This window comes from Prosopis cineraria, unplaced genomic scaffold, assembly GCF_029017545.1.
Source record: "Prosopis cineraria cultivar Desert tree isolate PC_DT_omini unplaced genomic scaffold, ASM2901754v1 PC3, whole genome shotgun sequence".
NCBI classification, from domain to species: domain Eukaryota; kingdom Viridiplantae; phylum Streptophyta; class Magnoliopsida; order Fabales; family Fabaceae; genus Prosopis; species Prosopis cineraria.
The window spans coordinates 18,539,391-18,555,810 of NW_026555334.1; the positions used below are offsets into that span (position 1 = coordinate 18,539,391).

The 16,420-nt window shown below is 31.5% G+C and overlaps 1 protein-coding gene across 2 annotated transcripts; it reads right to left on the bottom strand.

Moving 5' to 3' along the window:
• Window positions 1-4,410: 4,410 nt before the first annotated feature.
• LOC129306202 (ATP-dependent zinc metalloprotease FTSH 2, chloroplastic) lies at window positions 4,411-8,955 on the bottom strand. 2 transcript variants are annotated; one of them, XM_054946660.1, is made up of 5 exons: window positions 8,766-8,955; window positions 6,716-7,906; window positions 6,332-6,645; window positions 5,884-6,124; window positions 4,411-5,107 (listed from the first exon to the last, which is right to left on the bottom strand). In XM_054946660.1, exons 2-5 carry the CDS (start codon window positions 7,901-7,903, stop codon window positions 4,766-4,768), a joined length of 2,085 nt encoding a protein of 694 aa, XP_054802635.1. In that variant the 5' UTR covers window positions 7,904-7,906; window positions 8,766-8,955; the 3' UTR covers window positions 4,411-4,765. The 2 variants fall into 2 exon arrangements, with proteins under 2 accessions (XP_054802635.1, XP_054802636.1); XM_054946661.1 differs by having other exon boundaries at window positions 6,716-7,911.
• Window positions 8,956-16,420: the final 7,465 nt, after the last annotated feature.

The following is a 16,420-nucleotide window of genomic DNA, read 5'->3' on the forward strand; positions in this document are numbered from 1 at the left end:
TCTTCAGATTAAGGCATTGTGCATTTTATTCCTATAAAAGGCTTTTGGCCTAATAATACACTTCTCATCTATTCTATTATCTGTAAATAAAGGTTGAATACAACAGAAAAGTTTTATCATTTTAATATTTTACAATATGATAAATCAATATTTAAATTTTTATTATAAAAAATGTTCATATTTATTATCCAATCATACATCGAGTAAGATTATATTCAATAAAAAGTTGCCTATATGTAATTAAAATATATATATATATATATATAATCTATGTATGGTAAGTCACGTACCTAGACGCTGCAGTAGAACTACAGTGTCTTGCCTTTTTTATTTCTTCTAAAATTTTGTTTTAAAAATAGAAATTGCCTCATTCAACTACTTTTTAAAATTTGTTTAAAAAGATAACATGTATTGCTGACATTAAAAATAAAAATAATTTTAAAAATATATATTTTTTAGATTTAGCTTTTTTTATTTTTTAAATTTTCCATTAAAGTAACATTTTTCTTATTTATGTAGCATTAAGATTGTCTTTTTTTTAAATAACTCATAAATACACTCAATACATGAGATTATAAACTCTCTAAAAAAAATATTTTTTTTGAATTTTTAAACTGCACGGGTGAATGGTTATGGAGTTAAAAAAAATTAATATAGACAAGAAAAAAAAAATAAAATATGTTTAATATGAATCTTGTAATAAATTTTAAACTAGAGCATGTTTATATTTTTTTAATTTGAACACAAAATAATATTGGGTAAAGGGCAAATTTGTACTAGAAGTTTTCCGCCAAATGCAACTAGTATTTTTAACTTTCAATTGGTATAATATTATTTTAAAAATTTTAAAAATAATACAATGACATCTCATAATAATGTTTGACCACTGTTGACTATTATTTTGAGTGTTAAAGGGCAATTTTGCCCCTAAAACTTGTCTAAAAAAGTAATTAGTATCCTAAACTTTTAATCGATGTAAGTTTTTGAATTATCAACTTTCAAACCAAAAAGAGGATCCAATACAACTTGTTATAGCCCAAAATATAAAAAAATTTTAGATTGAATTATATTGAATGGCTTTAAGTCGAAATTCATGTTAGTCTATGCTGCTCATGGATAGGTTTAAGCAAGTATGTAGTTAAGCTTGTGCAAGCCAAAATTTGCTCATGGGAAAAATAAGGGTTAAATTTCAAAAGAAAATTTGTGAAGTGCGCAGAGTGGAATTGATTTTGTGTCAAAGTAATTTCGGGTAAAACTTGCTCATGGCCACTATGAGGATCCGGATCCCTTTCTTGCAATAACTCGTCTCCCAGTAAATATTGCTATACGCAAAATGCACCGCGGATTCTCCTAGGGTAATCACAAAGAACAACTGCAAAATACTTCTAATCAAATGGAGCAAACTCTGATGATGAACATTTTAATGTATTTTTATACTTTCGATTAGCTTTCCTTGTTTTCATTATATTTAGGATTAAATGGTAATTTTTATACTGTCATGATGTATAAAACTACTATATTTAGATTTAAATAATTCAAATAACTTTCTTTAGTCACATTTAAATTAATAGATTTGAACTCATAATCTTAAGTCTAAAAATCATCATCTCTCAATCTCAATTCTTATTACCAAAATGTGTTGAGAGAAGAAAAATAGATAAGAAAGACATACCTAAATGAAATAAAGCTCTAATCACCTTCAAAATGCCTAAAAATTGATGCCCTAATAAAGCAATTACTCTCTTTGTCACCCTCCTTCTGTTTCTATCTTTCTCTTCCTATTTTAAATCCTTTCTTTCACTTTTTTTTGTTAAAATGATTTTGGAAATTATGCTTCGGTATAAATTTTTATGCTGCAGCATAATATTCAGTAGCAAAAATTTAATTTTTCTCTACAATTTGAGCTCGGGTGACCCAATTCACTTCCGAACTCAATCCAAAGACTAAAGTTAAACTCAATAGTTATATCTAACTATCATCAAACCCATTTATACTTTAATTTACATATTTATCTTTCATTACACATGATACTTATTAGTTTAACCAATTTCTATAATTATAAAATTATAATTTGTAATACTATTAATTTATGGTCTTCTTGTATTATTTTAATAACAAATAGATATGTTGTAGATTTATTTATTATACACACACACACACACAATCCCTCTATTTAAAAAAGTAAAGTATTTTTTAAGGAGTTGGATGTTCAAAAATGTAAAATATTTTTAATCTTTCGAGCTGTAATCATTGTCTTTTTCTTTCAAAAAATGCTTCTATTGATAATAACTTTATATTTATTATAAGTTGTTTAGTAAAAATAAAGATGAAAAGATATGGTTAGTTTGAAAGTAAGTGACTACTTTATTAAGGGTGAGATTCGATTAAAAATACCTTACATTTTTTAACGGAGAGGGTATATATTATGTATTTAATATTATTGTTTATTTAATTATTACCTTGCTGATTAGATTGCCATAGTAAAAACTGAGATTCACTTAGTCTCAAAAATCAACCATTTAAGGGTGACATTGTCATTTAATACCAATATTTGCTGGAAGTTAAAAAGATGAAGGTTCAAGCAGGGCTCAAGCTCGCCGGGAAGTAGAATCTCCACCATGGAGAATCACAAAGACAGGAGTCTTTTGGCTGTGTTCTGGTAAGCCAGCCTGACTCCATGTCAGGCAATGAGAATCAGATTCATCACTGCCTCCAAACCCATCCCATAGAAATGACAAAGGCCGCTTCTCCATACTGGCTAGCCAGCATACTTGCAGGCGATGAAGAAACTAAAACCCTTGCGAAGCAGAAGCCACTGTCCAATCACCTTAACACCCCCACTCGAGTCATAGGTCAGCGTTACCTGACTCGGCGGCGCGTTGTCACTTGTTGAGTGCTTATCTACTGTTTGTTAGTCATTGATTATACTATGTGGGACTCCTCAGGTATCTGAACTGAACCATACTCTCAAATGAATGATGATGGGGTCTTGGTATTAGAAGATTGGAACCCATGAACCTGCGGGTTTTGTTGAGTTTGGAATGTAATTAATTGGCTCTTCAGCCAATCAGCTTTAAATTTGGGGCAAGCGGTGGAAAGGAAACATGTTAATGAAAAAGGTTCTCTCTGCTCGTAAGTCTTGTTGGATTTGGAAAGGCACTGGTAAGAGTTTCCCATCAAGCACCATTCATGTTGAAAATTCATTAAGCTGGATGAGATTGGGATTATGACCTTCCTCTGGTTCTGGGTAGCGAAGTAGTAATTTCAAGGAAGCGAATATGGAGATTAAACGCTTTCATTGACACATTCTTTTCATTTATAAAATTCTCATTATATATTCTAGGAACATTACTCGAATGTCTCTCAACATTAAAGTATTGAAATTTGGACTAATTATTGAACTAATTAGTAGTTCAAGGGCTAATGATTCAAACCATAGTTGAATCAAAGTCAATCCAATCTTATTATTATTATTTTTAACTCAAAACAATATCATTTTAGGCTTAAAATATAGAAATTCTAACCCATTTATCTTATCTAAAACTCTTAATTAGACTAGTGATGGAATTGGTTTATCGATTTATTAGTCTAATTAATTATCCTGAGTTAGGTTTTAATACCATACTCAAGATTGTGTCTTCAGCATGTTTTATTTGCCTCCCCTCCAACAAATAGAATTGAAAAGAATATTTGAATAATTTTAACAACAACAAAAACAACAAGCCTTATTTCATTAGGTGGAGTTGGCTATATGGATTATATGACACCATTGTGCCCTATTATTTATTAAACTTTTAAAAATATTATTAATTAAGAGGTCTTGCTCAACGATTACCAAAAGTGTTCTCTTCAATCTTCTTTTACCCCTCTTGACAAGGTTCAAAGTCATCCATTCCATTCTTCTCACAGGCGCCTTCCCGTGATCCTCTTTATTTATGTTCGAACCACCTCAAACTATTTTTTATCATTTTTCCTTCAATAGGTGTCATTTCTATTTTTTCTCGTATTTGCTTATTTCAAATTTTGTCTTTATGTGTATATCCACACATTCATCTCAATATTCTCATCTCGAATGTTGGAATAATTTTAACATTTGGAAAAAATTGACTTTAAGTGACTTTAAGTGAATAATTTATAATAGGCCAGAATATTCAATTTATATAATTTTGAAAAATATTCTAAGTTACTAATAATTGTTTGGTCTGTAATCCTGACAATTTCCATTGCCATTTTGAAATTTTATTTTACACAAGTGACTTAAACTAAACGTATCTGTTGGCCTAACAAGACTCATCTTGCTTTCATTCTTGCCTCAAGTAGGTTGTAGCTTAATCCTCCAACATCATTATCATTATCCACATGTCTTGTTCCTAAAGAGTAAAAACTGAACTCCTTTTAGATCCTACAAAATTATCCAATAAAACCATTTCCTTTATTTACTCAAAATCTAGCCTTTATTCTGGTGTATATATATAAATACTCTTCGTTGTTTTACACAAGGAAAGTGCTAGAGCCTTTTTTATATTGACATATTTGAGGCGGGCAGTATTCTAAGTTATACATATTGCTAATATTTTACAGCTTCAAAAATCTAAGAATCCAGTGCTATTCTAACGCTGACATTGACTTCCATAGATCCTCGCTTGTACTGGAAAGTACTTGTGAAAGAGAGACAAGCGAATGTCAGCACCAATTTGAGCATCACCTTCTCTTTCTCTATCTCTGTCTCTCTCAATACTGTCCAGGACCTCCGGAGACGGGCTCTTCAAACAGAAACTGGTGCGGGAGTCGAAGGAGGAACTCGATTTTCAACTGGAATTTCAACAAATTCTGACAGTAGGGCCCGGAATTCATCCCCGCTCATCGTCTCCTTCTCAAGAAGCACTTCCACAATCTTATCAATGGCCTCCCTATTGTTCCTTATGTGGCTAAGTGCAATTTCATATGCTTCATCTGATAACCTCTTGACCGCGGCATCGATATCTTCTGCGAGCTTTTCTGACATCGAGTTCCTCGCCATCATTCTCATGATGACATCAGCACTCTGAGCTGAGGCATCCATAAGAGACCAAGGACCGATCTCTGACATTCCAAATGTTGTTACCATCTGCAAGGATGTGAAGAATTGTTCAATAAAATGTAGGAAAAAGGATTTTTTTCCCCCTTTTATTTCTTTTCTTTTCTTTTCGGTTTTTGTGTGAGAGATGAAAGCTATTACATGAGAAATTCCTTCCAGATACTTTGACACAACTCGAGCCAAGTCATTTACAAGATCATAGAAATCACATAAACCTTGAGAATTTTCTAAATTGATTATAATATGAAAAGATTAGCATCAGAATACCAATAGACAACAAATCCAACATTGCAAAACAACAAAATCGAAATCATGCACTTCGCTAGAAATCAAGGTGAAGAGGGTAGAAGTATAATAGCCAAAACACAAACCATTCAGGCAAGAACTGGCACACCAAAAAAAAAAAAATCAATATGTAAATATTTTCAAATTCAAAAGCATCAATATTCAAATGATTACACGACCAGATTCAAAAGCAAAATTAAAATGAAAAATTTCAAACAAAGAAAGAACAGCCACACAAGGAACAGATGTAGCGGGAAACAAATTCATTCCTTCCAATCAGAGAAACAATATCATTTAACTGGACAGTTAACACCAATCATTACCACAGTAATTAATCATTTACCAATCAGTTTTGGCTTCACGTAGTGGAGTCCTCTCTCGTGAAGGATTGACTTTAAATCATAGCTGGAGCTAAACTAATAAATTTTCTTTTCACAAAATAAGGCATAACTTCCTTGTCACCAATCAATATAATAAGGTTTCTCTTTCCAAAATTTCCACTGATGTTAATGATCAAGTACCTGTTTGGCCAAACCAGTGATTTGCTGCAAATCACCAGCTGCTCCAGTTGTAACCTCAGGTTCACCAAAAATAACTTCCTCTGCAGCTCTACCACCAAGTCCACCCACAATTCTTGCAAAAAGTTGTTGTCTAGAGATCAGAGTCGGGTCATCCGAAGGAATGAACCAAGTAAGACCCCGAGCTTGACCACGTGGAATTAGGGTTACCTTTTGCACAGCATCATGACCAGGAGTCAAAGTTCTGTATACAAGTAAAGATAGAAATGGATATATTAGAACACTTCATAGAATTCTGCTTACTAAAAGAGCTTTCAAAAACCACAATTTCCCTTTTCACCCCCTTTTCACATGACCTCATATAGGAACACAAGATGTAGCAAAGACACTTCCCTTCCAATGTAATCATACTGCAAAAAAGTTGAAAATGAAACAAATATTTCTTTCTTACCCACAAATGGCATGCCCAACTTCATGATATGCCACTAAACTCTTGCTCTTCCCATCAGTCATCACTGTTCCTTCCATTCCAGCCACGATTCTGTCTATAGAATCATCAATCTCTTTAGATGAAATTGCTGTCTTTCCACGACGTCCAGCCAATATAGCAGCTTCATTCAAGAGGTTTGCAAGATCTGCTCCACTAAAACCAGGTGTTCTCATTGCAATTACATCAAGAGAAACATCAGCATCAAACTTTTTATTGCCGGCATGAACCTTGAGGATTTCAGTCCTTCCCCGAATATCTGGAACATCAACAGTCACCTGAAAGAACATTTTATTGCTTAGTGTACTCACTCATAATTGCACTAAGTATTTCCAATTACTTTCATACCTGTCTATCAAAACGACCAGGCCTCAATAAAGCAGAGTCAAGAATGTCAGCCCTGTTAGTTGCTGCAATTACAATGATACCAGTGTTTCCTTCAAACCCATCCATTTCAGTTAAAAGTTGGTTGAGGGTCTGTTCTCTTTCATCATTTCCTCCACCAATTCCAGTTCCTCTTTGTCGTCCAACAGCATCGATTTCATCAACAAAAACAATGCAAGGAGCATTCTCTTTGGCCTTCTTGAACAAATCACGGACTCTAGAAGCACCAACACCAACAAACATCTCAACAAATTCAGAACCTGAGATTGAGAAAAACGGAACACCAGCTTCACCAGCAATCGCCTTGGCTAATAGTGTCTTCCCAGTTCCTGGAGGACCAACAAGAAGAACTCCTTTTGGTATGCGAGCCCCAACAGCAGTGAACCTCTCAGGTTTCTTCAAAAACTCCACCACCTCCATAAAATCTTGCTTTGCTTCATCCACCCCAGCAACATCATCAAATGTCACTCCAGTATTGGGTTCCATTTGAAACTTAGCTTTAGATTGACCAAAAGCAAGAGGAAAGCCAGGCCCACCAGGACCACCCATCCCTCCAGATGACCGCCTTGATAGAAGGAACAGCCCTCCAATCAAGATTAGAGGAAAAGCCAGATTACCAATTAGGTTAAACAACAGAGAACCTGAATCTTCTTGGGCATTATGAGCCGCAAAATCAATGTTCTTTTCCCTGAATTTCTGGAGGAGCTCTTGGCTGAGTCCTGGAAGTTGAACCCGGACTCGCTGCACCCTATTACCCAACTCAGGAGAAACAGCCTCAACAATAGCTATGGTTCCATTCTCAAATAAATCCACTTTCTTAACTCTATCCTTGTCCAGGTACTCCAAAAATCTAGAATAAGACATTCTGGAGGAGGAAACCCCTTGTTCATCAGCAAGTGCTTTCCCATTTCCCAATAATGCACGTAAGCCCACTCCAGCACCTCCGAGCAGTTTTAGAAAACCTCTTCTCCCCTCATGCTGCCGTTGATCCAAGGATGCCTTAATGTAAACCGCCTTTGATGCCCTATTTGATGATGAAAGTCTCCACGGTGAAATGAGATACCTTCTATGAAAGTCCTTGCTAAAAGTTCTTCTATTACTTTGTGTAAATAAATTGTTCCCAACAATACAAACTGATGATGCTGCCGCCATATTCTGCACTGACAAAAACATCCAAAATAATTAGTCCTAAATACCTCAGTAGCAAACAATACATTGTTAATTAATTATTATGAATATAAACATATAACAATTATCATTTCTTATTGCAAAGTGGAATTAAATCTCTCGTAATACCTAGCCAACAAATGCACTACAGTCTAGCTCAAAAATCTCATCTATATCGTGCCCTTGAACAAATTCTATTTACACAGTGAACAAAAGAATGACAGAGACCCAATGTACAACGCTATATATAAGCACACTGAAGTGCATAAGCAAGACAACATGCTGAAGACTATGAGTTAGTCACTCAAATATATTAATTTTTATTTATGATTGATTGAAAAAACACTTCCTTCACTAAACTTAATCACCCAATTCAAATATTGTACTCGTGTATAGTGACTTTATTTGAGGAACCATTATAATCCTTCCCCAACTATTCAATTCAACAATAAAAACAAAAAAAGAAAAAAAAAATTTGCAGACGATAAAGATAAGACAAGACCTAATTGCCTGTATAGACTGCTTCAAAAAGCAACACTTGATTAGTTTTAGACGCAAACCAGCTTACGCCCCAACTGAGCACCGAATTTCAAACACACAATTCTAACATGGTTCGGAAAACACTAATTTAAAACTAACAACTATCAAGAAGTCACTAGTTGGGACATCCCTTTCTAGTCAATTTCGCAGCAGAAAGGGGGCGTTTCTCCGATTAACGGAAAGAGAAAACTCTAAAAATGGGTATAATTGATTACTGGATATATTAAAGTACCGATAACTAATGAATGAACCATGAACATACCCACACACACACAAAAAGAAAAGGAGCAGAAGAAGGAGAACATACCTCAGAGGAGATTCTGGAAGAGAATGCAAGAGAAGAAGAGAGGGAAGTTGCAAATTACAGGAGAGACGCGTGGGTGTGTGCATAAACAAGAAGTGGATGTGGCTTTGGAGAGGTAGACGTGGCGTTTTGCTAATGGTTGCTTTGCTTCGCCCTTCGATGGTGTTAAGATTTTTGTTCGACTCTCTCTTCTTTGCTTGTTGTTTGTCTCTAGGCCACCGATCCTATTTTGTTTAGATTTTTATTATGCATTGATGGGTTAACCGTCGTCACAGATTATATAGATACATAGATATTTATGACTCATGACACAATTCAATACGTTAATATACTGACTTTCTTTATCAAAAAAAATATAGATATTTATATTTTTTAAAAAAAATCTTCTTATAAAAATATTTATTTTTTTTAAAAAAATATATAGTTTCATCATGCAGAAAAAACATTTTAGTAAGTACTGAATAAATAGTGATTTTTTTAATAAACATTGTAATTGAAATATACATGTGTGTAATAAAAAAGGGAAAAAATTTATATACTTAGTTTTATTAAATCAAGTTATACATATATTTTATAAATTATTTATTTTAGAAATTTTTGCACATATAGTCCATATCATAAGATTAAATAAAAGAAATAACCTATCATTTTTTAAATTTTAAAAATAGCCTTTTTAATATTTAGTTGATGTATAATTTACAAAAACTGCCCTTTTAAAATTATAATACTCTGTTTTTTACAAATATTAGAACAGACTCAAAATGTGAGAAATCAAGTGAACAAAAGAGACAAACGTGAGCTATAATCACATTGGAAGAAACAAGTAAATCAAACTCAAAGACGGAAGAAAGCAGAGCAGTGTGAGCTAATTCCAAACTAAAATATAAGATGTTATTTAGTGAAAATTATATTATGAAAAGCAAAGCTATAGAATATTTTGCAAAATGTGTTTGATTTGTTTTGGATAAATGATTATGTGTTTTTCGTGTTACTGATATATGATACTACCTCATTGATTAGTGGCTATATATCAATGATAAATTGAGAAATGACCGTATCTTTAATGGTGATAGTACTAATGTTGGGAGACTCAAGAACAGGATCTATAGCTTTGCGAGTCTGGTGTTTACTAGTATGTGAAAAGATTTGAGGAAATCCTCTAACAAGAGACAAAATCAAGGCGGATGAGAACCTCTCCCGCAAGGTTGGATTAAACTTAATGTTGACAGCTCATCATGAGGAAATTTTAGGCTAGCAGCATGTGGTGGGGTTTTCCATAATTTTAATGGTGAATGGGTGATTGGATTTGTGTGCAGCCTTGGTATTTGTATAGCTAAAGAAGCTGAGTTTGGGGGTTTGTTTTATGGGGTACGGGTGGCACGTGATCTTAACCTCTGCAAGCTGACGATTGAAAGTGACTCATCTGCGATGATTCAAGAGTTTCAGACTACTTTAAACTGTCTCACAGCTAAATAGTGGCAGATTCAGCACACCCTCAATTTAATTAATGAGGATTGGCAAATTGTGGTAAGACATATCTATATAGAGAATAACATGTGTGCTGACCGGATTGCAAAATTCGGTCTAAGTCAAAACTTCAGCTATAGTATTATTGAAGCTCTTCTTAAAGACCTCAACCAGTTGTTACTTTGAGATATAAAAGGTCTGAATGATCCTTGTTTAGTTTCTTATTATAAAGAAAGCCTCATTGTCAAAAAAAAAAGTTTATGTTTGATTGTCTAATTACGTTTTGTATATCATTAATATACTATCATAAATTAGAAACACAAACAATAAATTATTTGTCCAAAATAGATCAAACTAGATTTATAAAAAATTTAGATACTTTAACTTATCATAGAAAATTAAATACCTAAAATAATACAATAAAAAATCTTGAACAATAAGAAAAGAGTGAATTAGCTCAATGACATCAAAAAATATAATTTTCATAAATTATAGATGAGATTTTTGAATATCTTAAAATATGGTACATTCATAAAATCAATTATAAGTGATTTTTCTTTTTTATCCTCAAAATAAATATATTATTAAAACACAATATATCTCTTATAACTAATCTTTAATTGACTAAATCGTGTGTTCACAATTGTTCTATTACAGAGAAGGAAAATCTCATATGTCAATGCTTTTTTTCTCTCTCCCTCTCTATTTTTCCCACTGTATTATGAATCTAAAATTTGACATTGAAGATTAAACTCCTTTATCAAATTCCACATTTTACATTACATAGTTCAAGATCTAAATTGAAGTTGTCTTGTATTCTGTTTTCTAGAAGTTGAAAAGTATTATCTATCATCAAATTTTTATCATCTTCATTTATTTGGATAGTATCTTCACTGAATTAATAAATTATTTATTCATAATCTGTTATATGTTGTCATTGATCATGAAATTTGTTTGAATTACTAATAGAAAACACATATTATTTTCTTATTGTTCAAGACTTTTTATGTTTGCACATATAGCCCATATGATAAGATTAAATAAAAGAAATAATCTATCCTTTTTTAAATTTAAATAAATAATAATAGTTAATCATTATTCATAATATAAGATGTTATTTGGTGAAAATAAATTTTTTAATACTAGCTATTGACATTTACAAAGCACATGCTAATTCCAAACTAAAATTTATGACACAATTAAGATCAATTAAATTTAAATCCATGTTTAAAATAAGTTCGAAAATGATAAGCCAACAATTAATCTTGTACTGATTTAAAAAAATTGAAAATTGTTCAAATTAATTTTCAAAAATTGATTTCATATCAATTTCTTTTCACTAAATTGTATGAATGATTATTATATTTTATTTGTTTAAAACGAACTTTCTATAAATAAAAAGGAAATGAATATAAGGAACAAAAAATCACGGTCAACAAAAAATAATTTAGAAATCTTGAATCTTTACTAATTTAAATACATTCAATTATTTTTATATGTTTTATGCTAAGTTATTATTTTACTTTTAACTTTGGCTTTACATCAGACAATTAAGAGCATGAAAATTGATTAATAATATATATATATATATAAAATCACATACCATGATGAGATATGCCATATGTCATTTAAAGTCAAATTACACCCGCATAATTTGAAGCATGTAAATACATTTCCTTCAAACATTATATTCTTTACACCTCCACATATAATAAAAGCTTGTGATTAAGATTTAACTTTGAATTTGAATTATAAGGAGGAAGGAAAAGTGGAGAAAATATAGTAGGGGTAAAGACGAGGGTTGGGTTGTAACATTTTGGTTTTTAATTTTCTAATTTACTAAGATTAATTAAGATAAGTAAGTAAGTTGACATGGTATGGTTGGAGGAGAATAATAAATATTTTTAGTTGGAATTTTAGATATAATTTAGGTCCAAAATGAAATTGGATCACTTGAGGATCAAAAAGTGGAGCAAAACAAGTTGAAGAGACTCTATGCTACATGCCATGACACACAGGGCCACAAGGCGAGAGACTATCTTCTTTGTACCACATGCTATGGTGTGTGGGGACAGGTGCCGCGATGCACGATGTAAATTTTGTAAAAATAAGTCGCAAATTAATGCGAAAAACAAAAGGGAAGAAAAGGGAAACGGAGGAAACTCACATTTGCTCTACTAGAGCACAATCTAGGGGAGGATTTGAGAACGTTTGAAACTTTAAATCATTCAAAATAAGATTCATAAACCTTTTTTCTCCTTTTCTCTTCCATTTTCTCAATCATTTGAGTTAGGGCTTGAATGAGAATGATGATTTTGGTCCATATAAATTATGGGTCTGAACCTATTAACTCAAATGGATTTAACGAGAGTTGTTTAGAGCATTTAAATCTAGTATTAATGATTTTCATGGTTGTTGGATGGTAAGTTCCATTAATATCTGAAAATGAACATTAAATCTATTATTATTATGGTTGTTGAGGTATTAATGACAATGTGGGTATTCAATAGAGCTATATAATGTTAAATATAGAAAATAACCCTAATGAATATGCCTAGATGTAAGAAATATGGGTATTGGGTAATCTAGAAATGGAAGATTGGAGTTGAAATGTGTGAGATTAGCAATGTTAATGAAAGTTAACTTGGTAAATTGTAGATTGAGCTCTTGGACACCTATTTGGCTTGGGAATTTAAGCTTGAAAGCTATAACATTAATGGATAAACCTTTAACCTCTCAAAGGTTTAAGGTAACTAGGGGAACCCTATTTTGGGTAGTTATTTATTAATTATAATATGAGGTAAATTATGTGTTAAACATGAAAATTGTGATTTGTAAATGATGTAACATGCAATGAAATTGGTAATTATATAGTTACTTTTATGAGTATGAAACATGTGAAGAATGATTGTGAAATGCTTGGCATTTTTATAATGTGGTTTGGGATGAGTAAATGAGAATGAGATTGATGAGATGAATATATGAGATTGAAAATGATAGATTTTATTTGATGTAAGTGAAAATAAGAATTTATGCTCACTTGGATAGTGCTCGGTCGTGAGCCCAATGTGTTAACTTTGATATTAAATAAATGAAAATTTGAAAATGAGTGAGCATCATATATGGCATGATCAATAGGCAGGAGTTCACCTAAGGATTGAAAGTAGAGAAAAATTCATATAGTATTTAGGCTACCCTCCAATACACGGGGACATAGCCTTATCCCACAACTTGTTGAGAGACTGTCCTATAGTTTGTTGAGGGATTAAAACCCAACTATCTTCACTAGTTCAACGAGAAGAATAACTTAGGGTATGAGACATCCCAGAGATTCGAGAGTAGGGGAAGCTATAGTCTGAGAGTAAGTCATGTAATTTTTGGTCGGGTCACACTTTATGATTGATAAGTTTGGGTAGTCCAGTCACACAGATGGAGCCCTATTTAGTGTTATAGCCCACAGTTTCAATTTGAAAAAATAAGGAGGATATAAGGTTGGTTGATCATTGCCTATGCAAGTGTATGATGTGTCACATGTTTTGAGTTGTGGCAAGTCGCGTGTTGTGGTGGGTCATGATCACATGTTTGAGTATCTTGTGATTATGTATCAAGCATGTGTGAGATGAAAGCATGTTAATTAGATTAATAAGTTATAATATGTGATAAAGCATGTTTTAAGTACTATGTTTCATATGCATTTACAATTAATATATAACTGTATAGGGTAGGTTTTACCTTGATTACTGAGTAGCTAGACTCACCTCTCTTCTTTAACATTTTCAGGCTTTAGTTTTGGTGCTGAGAGAGACAAAGTTATTGAGGCCTAGTAATTTTTGTATTCCTTTAGTATGCCTCTTGTATCTATTTATTTTGCGTAAAAGAATATAATTGTCAATTCTAGATTGCATATCATTACACTTGTACTATTTTGTTGTTGCAAATATCTGAGTTGTATTTTGGGCCATGAGTATTTGTGTATGATGATATATATATATATATATTGTTAGGGCAAAAATATTAGTACAAGTGTAGAAATGATATTTTAAACATGTTTTGGTTAGCTTTGATGCAATGTAATGAAAATTTACTCCACCTTTTGTTTTTGGTAAAAAGGGGTTAAGGAGTGATTTTGCATTATATGGATATGTAAGTGTATGTGATGTGTTGTATTGATAATCTTAGATCCAATAAACATAGTCCAGGTGTTAAAAAAGGCTTTTGGCACTTGTTGTGGATTTTGGACACCCTTTTTGTCTGAAAGTTGTAAAAAGTGGTAAAAATATGTTTAGTTGTCTAACTTCCTGGTGTGACTTATTTGAAAGTGAAACCTATGCCATTAACTAGTTCATGAAAAGAGCTTTTTATAAACACTTATATCATATCGTTTAGACGTTAGATGGAAAATCGAGATGCATTAGAAGTTCCTTGATTCTACTATCTTGCATGCAACATGCCACGGCACGTGGCACAGAGAACAACACACCATGGTGCATTGCCCTATTTCATAGCAAATGAGTTGTTTTTCAATTGTTTTTTATTTCTTTCACTCCTCAAAAATATCCCATACTTCCGTAACTTATTTTTACTATAATATATGAGATTATGACCGATTTAAATTCATTTTGATTAAGAAAACTTGAGATTCCTTGATTTTAAATTAAAACTTGGTAATCACCTTTATGAATTAATTTTTTGATTACCATGAATTTTATTGGTTAATGATGTTTAGTAGAGTGAGATTTTACATGGGTTACTAAAATATTCTTGAGTCGGATTTTAGTTTTCTATGTTTCTAGAGTTTTTACTTTTTTTCCCAAAAGAATATTTTTTAAAAATAGTATACAAATATTTTACTTATTTTTTTTTTAAATTAGAACTTTAAATTTCATTTATTATTTTCAAATTAAATGTGAAATTATGAGTAAGTTAATGGAAATTGAGATAGTGGTGAGATATTTGGGGTAAGATAATTTTATTTATATTTAAAATTAAAAATTTAAAAAAATAGAGCAAAACAAAATTTAGAGACACGCGTTTTCGTTAGATATTTTTTGTAATTATGCTCTTTTAGAAAGTTGAGATAATTGAGAGATATTTGAAATTAAGGTTGTTTTATCTATTTTTAAAAATTAGGAATTTAAAAATAAATAAAATAAATTATATCATGGACATGTGTCATCATTTGATATTACTTGTGGTTCTACTTTTATATATATAGATTTTCAATGAGTTTTTTAAATATTTTTTTAATGGGGTCATATATATTCAGTAAAATAATTTGTTAAACCCTGCTATTAATATTTGAGAAATATCTCATGCAAGGCAAGTTTTTCTTTTGTTTTTTTTTTTGTTTTAAAGTAAAAGCCATACAAGTTGGGGGCATACTATATGCAAGGGTGTAAATAGGTTAGGCCAAAGCTAGGCTTTGACCAAATAAGTTTGAGTCTATGTGGTAGGTCAAAGGTCTGAACCTGGTCTAAAGCTTGCATAAAGCTTTTCTTATGGCTCAGGCCTGAGCCTACCTAAAGTATGGCTTAGTTTGAAAGCCTATTTAAAAGCTTATTTAAAATAAGCCTTAATTTATCAATTATAATATATAATAATTAAAAGAACTTAACAACTAAAATATAATACAATAACATAGTAATAACATTAAAATTAATATATAAGTCCAATCTAATTGAAAACATAACATGAAATAAAAAAATGAATTGATTAAAAATTAAATGGTGAAATTAATGTGCGTGTAATATATTACACAATATATAAATGTATAAATTGGCTAGCCTATTAGGCTTGTAAGCTAGGTCTTAAAAAATTATGCCTGACCTATTTAACTAAATAAGCCTAATTAAAGGCTTGAGCTTAGCTTAAGCCTATTTAGTAAATAGGCTACATTGAGTTTGAAATAGGCTAGGGTATAAGTCTCTGATAGGGGTTTGATTTATTCTCACCCCTAATCATATGTACTCCCTTCTTTGAAAAAGTTACAAATTATGGGTATGAAATTTTAGATTTTTCAACTCTTTCTTTTATATTTTGCACCACATTTTTTTATCATTTTGAATATTAAATTTATTTGATTCTTTTTCTTAATCTAAATCCAACATTTTAAATTTCTATCTCAACAATCAGTAATATAATAAATATATATAATCAATTTCTGAAATTATTAAATTTTTTTAAAATATTAA

Coding starts and splice junctions, on each gene's coding strand:
- LOC129306202 (XM_054946660.1), bottom strand. CDS start 7,903: ATGGCGGCAGCATCATCAGTTTGTATTGTTGGGAACAATTTATTTACA. Junction 6,646..6,715: donor CTGGTCGTTTTGATAGACAG/GTATGAAAGTAA, acceptor ATGTTCTTTCAG/GTGACTGTTGATGTTCCAGA. Junction 5,108..5,883: donor TCACTGGTTTGGCCAAACAG/GTACTTGATCAT, acceptor ACATCCTTGCAG/ATGGTAACAACATTTGGAAT.